The 12,448-nt window shown below is 42.7% G+C and overlaps 1 protein-coding gene across 17 annotated transcripts in view; it reads left to right on the plus strand.

Annotated features, from left to right (window-relative positions):
- Window positions 1-1,332: 1,332 nt before the first annotated feature.
- Window positions 1,333-12,448, plus strand: part of CAPRIN2 (caprin family member 2) — a 32,730-nt gene continuing 21,614 nt past the window's right edge. For 5 of the 17 annotated variants that reach the window (XM_079304278.1, XM_079304288.1, XM_079304282.1 and 2 more), the window contains exons 1-5: window positions 2,337-2,694; window positions 4,436-4,498; window positions 7,488-7,574; window positions 9,436-9,674; window positions 10,917-10,999. In XM_079304278.1, coding sequence (XP_079160404.1) covers window positions 2,446-2,694; window positions 4,436-4,498; window positions 7,488-7,574; window positions 9,436-9,674; window positions 10,917-10,999 — 721 coding nt within the window. In that variant the 5' untranslated portion in view covers window positions 2,337-2,445. The other 12 variants (XM_079304280.1, XM_079304279.1, XM_079304281.1 and 9 more) reach the window with 6 other exon arrangements.

A 12,448-nucleotide genomic window follows, 5' to 3' on the forward strand; every position in this document is an offset into this window, starting at 1 on the left:
TCGTTTGCTTGCTTTACTTTTAAAAGCAATCTTTTGTATGAATAACCTTTCCTCCCCAGTTCTCTCATTCATCCCATGTACTACATAAATATTACTTGTGTTCTGTAAAACCTGTCTTTGCAATCCTTCCTCACTGATTCACTTTTGTCTCTTTCAAAATGTCTCTATTTTCATTACTCTCATAACTTTCAGGATTGCACTTGTCATATGGTTTATTTATTCTTTGTGGTAATGGCCACAAAAAGAGAAACCCAGATTTCCAGCTCAGTCCTCTGATCTTTGGAAGGTCTGTTTTCCCTATTCTTCCAGCCTTCAATACCTTGCACGGCACTGATTGCTAGGGGTCACTGGAAGTTTTTAAAGTGATTATTTATTGCGTGTATTCAATTCAATGGAAGTGTTTTTACTAGTTATCAGGAGTCTGCACTGTTGGGTGGCACTGGGCTGTCCTGTGGAGGGACCTGGGGATGTTCAGCCTGGAGAAAAGGAGGTCTAGGGGAGACCTTATCATTCTCTAGAGCCACTTGAGAGGATGGAGCCAGGTGGGGAGTTGGGTTCTTCTCCCAGTGACAAGTGATAGCATGAGAAGATACCCTAAACTGTACCATGGCAGGTTTAGGTTGGACACCAGGAAGAATTTCTTCACAGCGGGGGTGATTAGACACTGGTATGGGCTGCCCAGGGAGCTGCTGGGTCAACGCACCTGGAGGGGTTTAAGGCGCTCAGTGCCTTGGTCTAGCGCACAGTTCATAGGCTGGACTCCAATCTAATCGATTCTGTGATTATTAGAGAGCATTCCCATTTTTGTTAAGTCCCACAAGTCTCCCGCAGGACCTTTGTGCGGGCCCAGAGGAATGGTTCACAGGCACAGACTAACCCTTTCCTGCCTCAGGCCGCAGCAGCCGAAGGGTGTGCCCGATCGGCGGGCCGTGAGCGGCTGGGGGCCCAGGGGACCGCCTTGCCCTGGGAGGATGGAGCTCCGCCGGGGCGGCTCGGGGAGCAGCTGACCTCCCTTCCCCACCAAGGGGTGGCAGGGCCACTGTCCCCGGCCCCGCTCCCCGCCAGGGCCGCCACTCAGACCCCTACAAGAGCACCAGATCCCACCCGAGAGACGGACGCCTCACGCCCCGGGCAGCGCGGAGCCCCCACAGAGCTGCGGGCGGCGCCCGGGCGGGACGCCCCGACCTTCACGGAGCCGCCCCGCGGCCCCGCCCTGCAGGCGCGGCGCAGGGCGGGCGGCCGAGGCGGCGCCGGCCATTGGGAGGCGGGCGGTGACCGGCGCGGGGCCGCCCCGCCCCGCCGCTATATGAGGCGGGGGGCGGGCGGCGGGGCGGGCCTGAGCGTGTGCGGGCAGCGAGGTGAGCGGGGAGGCGGGAGCGAGCCGGGCCGTGCGGACCGCGGGCCCCGCAGCGCGGCGGGAGGCGGAGGAGGTGAAGCCCCCGGCAGGAAGGAGCCGCTGCTCCTCTCTTCCCCGCTCGGGGAGCCGTGGCGGCCGTTCCCCCTGCCCCGGGAGGAGCTCCCTGCCCATCCCTGGCAAGGACGCGATGGAGGGCTCGCCCCGGCTCCCCCGGCGGCGGGTGCCGTCCCGGGGAAAGGCGGGTTTTGCCCTGGCTGCCCGCTGGGGTGATGTGGTGCGGCCTCCCCGGCGGCGGGCAGGCAGAATTGTGGTGTCATTGCTTTCCAGGAGCAGGTGTCCGTAAGTAGTTGAAAATGAGGGTGGCCGAGCATCTCTTGCAGAAACTCTGCTCAAGGTTACAGCCCCCGTGGCACAGGCACATCTTTTGGGTGGGTGTAGGCTGGGACCAGTTCCTCACGAAGAATGATGCTGTTGTAACTACGCTAGCTCTGCATTTTTTCAGACGTTTTTCTCTTTTGTGATTTTTTTTTGTTTGTTTGTTTGGTTTGGGTCTTTTAAATTGAGTATTTAAGTTCTTGGATTGCTGCGGAGGTCATGGAAGGGTAAAACCGATTTAACGGGGTTGTGAAGAAAAGGGGCTATGCCTTCAGGCATGGCACTTCCAAATTTTCATTCAGGCTGCAGCCCGGATGCCAGGCTGGCGGCGTGATTTGCAATTGCTTGCTTGCAGTTTTTCCCCAGTGGGTGATGTGTGCAGGAAACCTGCCTAGTTTTATATGGTCACTATATTGGATTTCTGGAATCATCCCCTGTGCTGTCTAATTCTGCCTATGCAAAGGATTTTTAGTGTCTGGATGGGTGGGGAGGCTTCGAACAATACGAAGTTTGCCTTGCTTTGAAATTGTTGCTACAGATATTTTGAAAGGTAGGCAGAAGCACGGAAAAATTGTGGTCAGTCCTTCCCGAGGCTCAGTTTTGTGGCTACACGTTCTGGATACGTGACGTGACAAGAAAAGATGTAACTTGAGAAGGGGGAGCAGGGTGTGAGAGAGCGAAATAAGAGTTTCTTTGCAGCTCCATCCATTTCAATGGTGCAGCTTTCCCAAGCCCCTTTCCATCGTCCATCATCACCTTCAGGCCGGTCGGAGGAAGGGGAGGAGAAGAGGATGAAGGCGGCCAAGCAGCAGGTGACCCCGGCTGGGGAGAGCCCGGCTCCCGCCAGCCCCCTGCAGTCCGCGCTGAGCACGGCGGCCTCTCCTTCCCAGGCGTACGAGATCTACATCGACAACGGGCTCATCTGCCTCAAACACAAGATCAGGAACATCGAGAAAAAGAAGGTAACTTGATATTCCTGCCCACGGTGCCTACTGAAGCTGCAGCGAAGCTGATAGCAAAGCTCCTTGCCTTGTAAATAATATTGCATGTTATTTCTGTTGTTTGTAATAGCTGGAATAAGGTTATGCATGTATATAGAGAGCAAATATATGTTTATCAGAATTGAGGATTCTTCTCTAGACCAAATCAAGTTGGCTCAAACTTGGATCTGATTTAAGCGTGATTTATAGTCTTGCAGAAATCTTTCATCAATTGCGTGCATCTGTTACTAATTTAGATGCAAATTGTTTGTAAAATTGGAAGTTAGAACAAATGTTTCATCTGACAGTGGAAATGTTAGATTGCATTTAATATGTATAGCCCTTTACTTTGCATAAATATTTGACTTATATATTTTAAATATGGGCAAATGTTAGTGACTAGAAAACTTGTATGCAGAAATCCTCCAAAACTTGATCTCTCATTTTAACATCTGCTTTTCTGAGGCTGGGGGGACAGAACAGTGTTAGTAAGAAAAATAACTGAGATAATTATACACCTAAACCATTGTATATGTGGCTAGTCAGACTTCTGGCTGTTCAGTTGATTGGCAGGTGACTGAAGGTTGTGTGCTTGGTTTTGAGTTGAGAGAATGTTATTTTCTGTAGGATTAAAGAAATAATAGTGCTGTTGCTTTCAGTGCTGGATCAGGATTGTAAATAAAGCAATTCTGTGAATATGTTGTGCTACTCTAAATGTCTGAAAAGCTTTTAGTTGTTTTAGGGCAAGGAGAGAGAGTAGATCAGACATCTGGCCATGTGCTTAGGGGACTTGATCCTCCTGCAGGAGATGCTGTATTACTGCTGTCTCATGTCATGCATCATGCTGCAATTTTGAATAACATCAGCAACTAGCATGTTTCCTTTGTGTGATTAAACAACTTTGTGTTGAATTCTAGTTCTGTCCAAGGAAGCTTCTTGTTGTCAGTTTCTCTGGTACCTTTGATTTTTCACGTGAGTGACAATATGGCCTCATCAGCAAATATGTGTGACTTACTAAAATGAGTAGAAAGTATTCCTAGTCTTATGCTTCTAGAGGTACTGTCAGAGAAGCTCTGCATACACAAATTGAATAGTATTTGATTTCATGGTAATGAAGTCACCTTTTGAAGTAATTTTCTCTAAAGAAGCTTTAAATACCAAATAGTTTAGTTTTGTATTGTTTACATTAGTGTTTAAATACTGCTTTGGTATTAAACCTTAATAAATAAAAATATGTATAAAATTTTTAATAAATCTTGTTTCTTCCCTGATTTTCCCCCTGATTTTGCTTGTCCCCTTTCTTAGGGAACAGGGCTATACAGTTTTGATGTAACTAAAGCCAAATTTTTGAGAGACATAACAAGGATTATTCAAGGATAATATAACTAAATTCCAGCCTTGACTTGGGAAAGCTACAAAAGCCTAACTAAAACAAGGACACAGGATGTATTTGAAGCCATTTAAAGATCTTGGATCAATGCATTAACAGTTCTTAAATGAAACAGAAGTAGCAAGTAAGAACTGAAAGATCAGTGGTAGGGAAAGAAAGTAGACAGTCCTGCAGACTGAAATAGGCAAATCCAAGGCATAGCAAAACTGTTCTTTTCTCCAGAAACAGGAGGAAGTTGGATGCTTTCTATTCTGTGTTACAGTGTTTCACTCACACCCCTTACTTAATTTTTATATTGAATTGTGTATAATGTTTCCTTTGAATTTTCTGCAGCTCAAACTAGAAGACTACAAAGATCGTCTGAAGAAGGGAGAAACCCTCAATCAAGACCAATTGGTAAGCTTGCTTTTCTGCAGGAGTGGAAGGCCTCAAAACCTTCTGGTGTGGCAGGAAGGATGGGATGCTGAAGGAGATGAGTGTTTTTACCAAAGCAATGCCTGCAGGCTTGCAAAGATTTTTCACAAAACCAAATTAACAAATTTTTGGTAATCAGGCTGAATGTTGAGCCCACAAGCTCTGTCTCCCGTTTTAACCTTCATGGTGTTCCCTGAATTAACAGGAGATCCCTGTTTATCTTTGTTCTGTAGGCTTTCAGCTTCAGTGCTCCTGCACCTCTGTTTCTAATGATGTATCTGTGTGCAGCTGATCTATATGGCAGGGCAGTGTTAAAACCCAAGCCTCAAGAATTGAGGTGGCTAATTAGTCATGATTTCTTCATTAACAGCTATTACTTGAAATTGGTTGTCTGAACAGTGCTGTTGGTTACAAGTAGCTGTTAATATAACTGACAATGCTGGCATTTTTTTGGCTTGGTCTGGAATGGATTCTAGATCTGAAACCAAGTTTCTGTAACATGAAAGCTTTAGCAAAACTGAGTGGCAGTGTCACATAATCCAAAGAGTTTATTGCTCTAGTAATCTAGGAGTCACATTTTTAAAATGCAATGGAAATGTGCTAAAGAGTAATTGTCTGATGAGGGGTACTGATGCTTCAGTGATAGTGCTGATCCTCCTCATGAACTAGCTGGAAAAATGTCATTGATTGCTAACTTTATCACAGTGCAGCAGTCTGAGAACACAAATTTTATTTGTACTGTGAATCATTTGTAAAAAAGTTAGACATAAATGGGATAAGAGGGGAAAAGAGCAAACCTGTTGGAGTAAGTTGTCTTTTAGTACTTAACTGCAAAATCTGATGTGATCTTTTGCCATTTCAAGTGCAGAAGTAAATTAATTAAATCTGATGATTTGGAGTAAGTTGATGACCTTTCAATTCCTGTCAATCTTTAATCAGGTGGGCAAGAAACTTTTGTGTTTAGGTCATAGGTGTTCTTTACAATTTGTTTGCAGCCATTGAACAATATTCTATAAGTTCAACTAGCCTTGAATATATTGACTACTTTGATGTATGCCCTGGACTGGGAGAAGCTGTTAGGTGACTGTTTGGAAAGTGGCATTAACTTGGTTACTGGATTTTAGTATTTCTAGCTGGGCTTCACTTTTTAAATTTTAGCATCTTCATCCCAGTTTCTGGAGTTTCTTAGGCTACTAAAATGAAGAATTAGATTCAGTCTTCATAGTGAACTGACAAGGGGTAATCAGACTGTTCAGGTGACTATTGTAGAAGCACATAAACACTCAATATTTAATTAATAATCTTGTGAAGTCCCGTGCTTCAGTGGTTAATATGCAGAATTACTGCATTTGTAACTTTCAGATGTAAATTTGTGGTGTATATACAAATGGAAGCTGGAGTAGAGCTTAGTAGATCTTAACACCTAAAAAAACCAACTGCCTATAATACACTGATGCTCTAATGTAACTTGATGTCATCTATAGTTTTAATTTCCTCACTCAGAGGAAGAAGTGCGTGTCTGGTGATGAACTTGTTTTGCAAGCAATTTGGATTAAACTGCAATTACTTATGGTGCATGCCTGCCAGATCTAATGTGTATGCTAGCCTTACATTAGGAAACATTTGTTTCAAAAATGAGGAGCTTCCAGCAAATTAAATGCTCTTATTGTGCTGTTTTGCAAGCTGAGCAAATTTTCCTCAGTACTGTTCTTCCAACATGCTGTTAATGAATGCCAATAACAGGTGTGACAGAGGAAAGGTATTGCTTTCCTGTGGGCTGAGGCACAGCTTGTCATGAGAGCAATGGTAGCTGTTCTTGATGTTTTCAGATGGGGAATTTTACTCTGCAATTTGTGTTGTTAGAAGCACAATTGCTGTAACCTGACTGTAAGTTGTTGGTGTTAATTGTGAGTCTTGAAAGTCATTCTCTTGAGTGCCAAGTGAATTGCTAAATAGTACTTCAAAGCTGCTTGGTAAATTGTGTGAAGGCAACCTAAACTACCAGGTGAGAGCTTGCACTTTGTGTTGAGTAGTGTTCAGTCCTGGTGGTGTCTAGTATGCCACAAACAAGGGAATGAAAGTAACTGAGAATCCAATGGAAGAAATGAACATATAGCTTGTTTTCAAGTTGCTTAGAACACATATGGAATTTGCAGATGTCCCAAACCTTATTGGGACAGTAGATTAAGCTTTTGTCACTGCACTGATGAAACACTAAAAGCTAACACTGCTGTAAAAGAGCTTTATATTAGACTGATGGGCCTGTTCTAGAAAAACCTGGGATAACATGTCAGGAGCATTAACCAAACTGAGTGCAAAACATGTGAAGAACTGAAATTACACTTTTCTTCATGCCTCATGTTGTGAAAATACAGGCAGCATGTTTGAACTACAGCACCTTGCTCTCTTCAGAGCTGTCAAGGGAACTTGGAGAAATGAAGTGACCCATTAAAAATGGAGTGTATCAAAATAATATTTTTGATGACTAGCCAGTAAAGTATTGGCTAAAGCCATTAGTGAAGATGGGAACATGGCTTTTTTTGTGGAAACTAAATTGGAAAGATTTCCTTCTGAAGTATGACTTGCCTTATATATTTCTCAAGTTTGTACAAATTTTCTTTAAACGCTTTCAGTTAAGCATGAGGGTAGAACTGTGCTGAGCTTCTGTATTCCTTCCTGGCTTTCAGACCAGTCTGATTTTAAATAGCTGTCTACCTCTGATTTCCAGGACCTATATAGGCAAACTTGTAGGATATCTGTCTGTTGATATGAGCTGCCTTTGAACTGTACCTCAGATAGCTGAGTGAATGATAGTCACAACTAAAGGACTAGGTAAAGTGTCTTAAATAAGGTGCAGTTAAAAAGAACACACTAAATGACAACTTCACAATGAGAATTTCAGTACAAGGCAATAGAATTCCAATCAGTAGTCTTAAGCATGAAAATTACATTTTTATCTATTCCTTTGTAGGAGGCAGTAGAGAAATATGATGAAGTAGTGCACAACCTGGAATTTGCCAAGGAGCTTCAGAAGACTTTTTCAGGGCTTAGCCAAGATGTGAGTATCCCTGTTCTTCTCTGTATTGATGGGAGGCAACTGCAAAATTTTGTGCTACTACTTTAATGGCTACACTTCTGGTCCAGTACTTCTCATGTTAGGAAGTTCCAGTCTTGTATCTCTGGAGCAGTGAAGCCTAGGCATAGGCTGAGGAGCAGTTGATTAAGGAGAACTGATTATTTGCTACTTGTTAACCATTTGTTGGTTACTGATTGCTTGGTAGGCAAAGGCTAAAGAAGCTTCAGTGACTTGAGTGGTGGGCACCTGGAAAATGAGACCTGTAAGGAGAGCCTGGAACAACTGGGCTTGTTGGGCCTGGTGAAGTCAAGGCTTACTAGGAGATGCTCTATTATCCTTCTGACAGCTAATACTGAAAGGGTGCAGCTGGGATTTTTGCTGAGATGTGGTAGGAGAAGCAATGATCACTGCTTGAAATAGATGCCAACCAAGTAGGAGGAAATGGTCACTCAGTGGGTGATTAAACATTAGAGGCTGGCTGCCTAGGGAAGTGCTAAAATCTGTCCTTGGATTTCTTCAACACCTGACTGCACAAAGCTCCAAGCAATCTAGTCTTGATTCATTGTCACCTTTCTGGAGTCTGGGCTAGACAAGGTCCCAAGATCCCTTCCAAACTGATTTTTTTTAATGATTCTGGTGAGGGAAAGTGCTGGTGTTAAATCACTTTGACTTCAATGATAAGTACATGCCTCAGTAAAATTTAACTGAAGTTTATGGAGTTTGCTACTTAATCTGCTGTAGTTGTCTCTAATTGTGTCAACTCACAGATGTAGTGCTTTATTTAGGTCTTTGTTCAGGATTTAAAGCACTACATACATTATTTTTACGCAAGCAAGTGTTTTATCTTTGGAGAAACTGGTCTCTTGGCTCAAGCAAATTCTACACTTACAGAACATTTGATTCAAGGTAGTGGTGGGGAGGCTAAACATGATTAGTCACTGCTTTGGCATTATTTCTGTCTTCTACAGAGTGCTGAAGGACTGGTACCTTGTGACCCAGTGTATCTTTGTGCAGGTGTTTTTAGTAATCCAGCATTAGCTTCTACCACTTCATGTTTGTTCTTGAGCAAGCTAAAGGCTAACCTACCTTGTTTTTAACTTGGCCCAGCTTCTGCTGATATGGATTCTACAGCCAGTAGCCATTACTGGAACACTGGAGGCCATCCTCTTGCATCCTTTGCAGTGTGTTGTAGGGAGCAAAATTTTCATAGATCTTGATGCATATTGAGGCATTTTCAATTCTGCAGTTACTTGGATAGCTTCTGCTTGGGTAGTTCTAGTAGTGCATGATGAGGAACTTGAATGCATATTCTGTATGTGTTCTAACTCTTAGTGCTTATTTAATGAGTGTTTTAGTCTTCTGCCAACAGAAATAGTTGTAGGATTCTGCTGTATCCTTTAAGCTGGGGTATTCAAAAGTGAGGAGCAATTGTCTTACTAGGAGAAACTTGAGACAACTTCTGCCTCCCTAACTCTGTGGTAAATGCTAAAGATTAGCTAGGCTGGATTGATGCATTGGGACTGATTCTATCAATTTCTTTAGCAGCTGTTATTACTAGCAGGCTTAATCAGGTCTTGATATCACAAGTGAAGCTACCAGTATCCAGTTTGACAGAAAATTAGGTGGGTAGACAATAGATGACTGGGGAGCTCTTCCAAAGGGGGAGCTTAAAACATTCTGGATATCTGAAGAGTTAGGAGTTTATCTAATCAAAATTAATAGTTGGTTTCCTCATTGTAGGATAATTAACACTAGAACTCAAGGTTTTGTTCTAGAATCTTGTTTCTAAACAGGATTAAACACACTGATTTGTGTTTAATTGTTGAATTTTGCTTTAAAATAGCTGCTGAAAGCACAGAAGAAGGCTCAGCGGAGAGAGAGTCTACTGAAGCTTGAAGCAGAGAAGAAAAAGCTGCGTACAATACTTCAAGTCCAGTATGTGCTGCAGAACTTCACTCAAGAGCATGTTCAGAAAGATTTCAAAGGTGGTGTGAATGGTGCAATATACTTGCCTTCTAAAGAACTAGACTACCTCATAAGATTTGCAAAACTGACATGTCCAGAAAGAAATGAGAATTTGAGGTAAGTTCAGGGGTTTTTGTCTAATTTGCATGAGATTAGGAATGTAACAGATTTACTCACTTGGAGCATTAGAAGGGAGCTGCAGTAACTACAGCCTCAGGTGCAGGTTACAGACAGACTTTGCCATTTTATGTTTCTCTGTGGGACTGAGGGGACAGATGCCAGTACCATCCTGAGCAGGAAGGCTGTGGATGCGCTGCTTCTCTGAGGTTCATGAAGTAAAAAAAGTGCAGTAAAGTCAGAATTCTTTCTGTAATCCATTTATATTGATTCAGATGGGCTGAATTCCAGAGGAATTAAGATGGTGCTCCTGAGGCACTCTTGCTGTTGGCTTCAAAGTGGTTTTAAAATATTGCCTGAAGTTTTTGATACCTCTGCACTAAATGTCATGCATGTTACCAGGTTGTCAGAGGTAATGTCAGTATCAGTGCTCATGTGGCACTGTTCTGGTGCTGTGATGGCTTGTGCTTAGTGTGGCAGCCTGCCTGGTAGATAGTGAGCAAGAATTCCATTTGAATATGGAATAAGTAGTTATTAGGTGGTGAGTTGAGAGAGTTCATGGATAAGTTATGTTTGAATATGGACTAATTCTTTTAAGTGCCTCAAATCACTTGTCGTACACTAGACTTGCCTAATCTGTGCACTTTGGTTAACTACTTACAAAGAGTGGCTGATTATAAAAAGCTACACAACAGGAGTGTCACATCCCCATTAAGTAACTTTGTTTCTAGTTTAGTCTTATGGTATTGCTTCTACAAGAAGCATAATCCTTTCCTTTGGGATATTGTGTTTCATCACGGTGGACTGCAAATTCTGTCTTCTGAAGGGGATAGAGCTTGGACTATAGCAAGGTTTCCCATTAGCTACTAGTTAGTGAGAATGGCAGCTACTGTTGGTTGCACCTGTACAAGTTCATTGAGAAATGTGACCACCCGATTTAACAGCAATTGTTGCTGTGTTTGGGAATCCTGGCTTGTAATGAAATTCAGCCTTGTGGTCTTGTGGGACAGTGCTTAGAATCTCTACATTGACCAACAAAAAGTTAGGTTTGCTAGGTTAAATCTTGTGCAGAGACAGCTGGATTGCTTCCAGTGATTCAGGGCTTACTGTTTACTCTGTGTAGGCAGCCTTGGTTTGGAAGGCTGAGCATTAGTGAATGTGTCATAAGATGAGGGGTACTGGGATAGTGCAGCATTTGATCTTGGCTATGATTCTACCTGATAAAACTGTCATTTGTTTTAGTGTTGAAGACCAGATGGAGCAATCATCTCTCTACTTCTGGGACCTTCTAGAAGGAAGCGAGAAACCTGTGGTTGGAACAACATGTGAGTGTCTCATCTGGAGAAATAACTTTAAGATCTTAAACATGTTTGCTTGTCAAACATCTTAAAACCAGTGAATACACATGGAAGGCTACCAAATTAAACACATGCAAGTGATTTGTCTGTCTTGATTATCCTAGGATGAATGGCTGTTCCTACTTCAGTTAAGTATAGGTCAGAGTGCCACACAATTTCATTTTCCAGTCAAGACTTACTCTTCAATCAGTGTAGTAACATATTTTTAAGGAATAATGATTCTAGCAATTCAAAACCTGATGCATGAATACCTCACAGAACAATGGAAAGCTTTTTTAGAGTTATGTGCGAATGGGTTAAGTTTGGAACAGTTCCCAGCCATGAAATGCTTAGTTGAGTGCACTGATGTATTACAAAGCTTCATTGGTCCTGGGCTGAAGGTTCCACAGCATTGAAGAGCCTCCCTTCTTTGTAGGAGTTCTAGACTCATAACTGTTGTCTCCCTACATTGCTGGACACCACACTAGGGAAGGGTAGTCATTCATGGAACTTGCTGACATCTCTCATTATGCACAGTGCAGTCTTTCTTTGATGTAATGCAAGTGTCCTTACTTTTCAAGCATACTGAAATCTGTGGGACTCTACAGATCTTTCATTTGTGGCACAGTTCCAAAATCCCTGGTTGTAAGCCAACATACACATTGTGTTCCTCTTTACTATTGCTTGTGAGGAAACTGGCCTTAATTGTAGTATCTTTCTTGCAAACAGCCCTTGCTTATTGTTTACACCAATCTTGTAGCAGCTGTGTGGCAGGAATCTTTCATTTGTTGCTGATGACAATGCTGTAGCTGTTTGAACAGAGCATTTGTGTGCCCTGTTTAACTTCCACATATAGGTAGTTGAACTGACAACTAGGTATTAAATCTTCCCATGTAGTTTTGGACAAACTGCAAGTTTGGATTGCTGCAGGCTGGTAACCTTAGCCTTGTATCTGTTGACATGAATACATTGTTTATCAGTAGCTGTGTCCTTTTAATGTAAATTGAATCCCTTAATCTGAAGTCTAGTTTGCACACAAAGCTGTTAGCTTGTTTTACCAGCATTAATTTCCTTGTAAGACAGTTTTTTTAATAGCCATGCTAAATTCTAGCTCTGATTATTGTTTTTGTGGTTGTCACTAGTAGGGGTGATCTTCTGCTGAATGCTCTTCCTGTTCTCAAGGCTGCCCCTTTTCCAGCTCCTCTGAAACAATTTCTTGAATCAGTGTTACTTCTGAGGTCTTCCTCTCTAAGCTGCTGTCTCTTGTTTGCACAGAGCAGCAAACTGGACAGTGCTTCTCAGAGCACACAGTTAAGCTTTTGTTCAACCATGTCAGCTCTGAGTCTTTTCCAGCTTCAGAGAAGTTCAGTCTGGTATCAGTCCCTTGCATTTCCCTTTCTTGTTTCTACAGCTCTTAACTGTTCTTTGAGACACCAT

This window comes from Erithacus rubecula, assembly GCF_903797595.1.
Source record: "Erithacus rubecula genome assembly, chromosome: 4".
NCBI classification, from domain to species: domain Eukaryota; kingdom Metazoa; phylum Chordata; class Aves; order Passeriformes; family Muscicapidae; genus Erithacus; species Erithacus rubecula.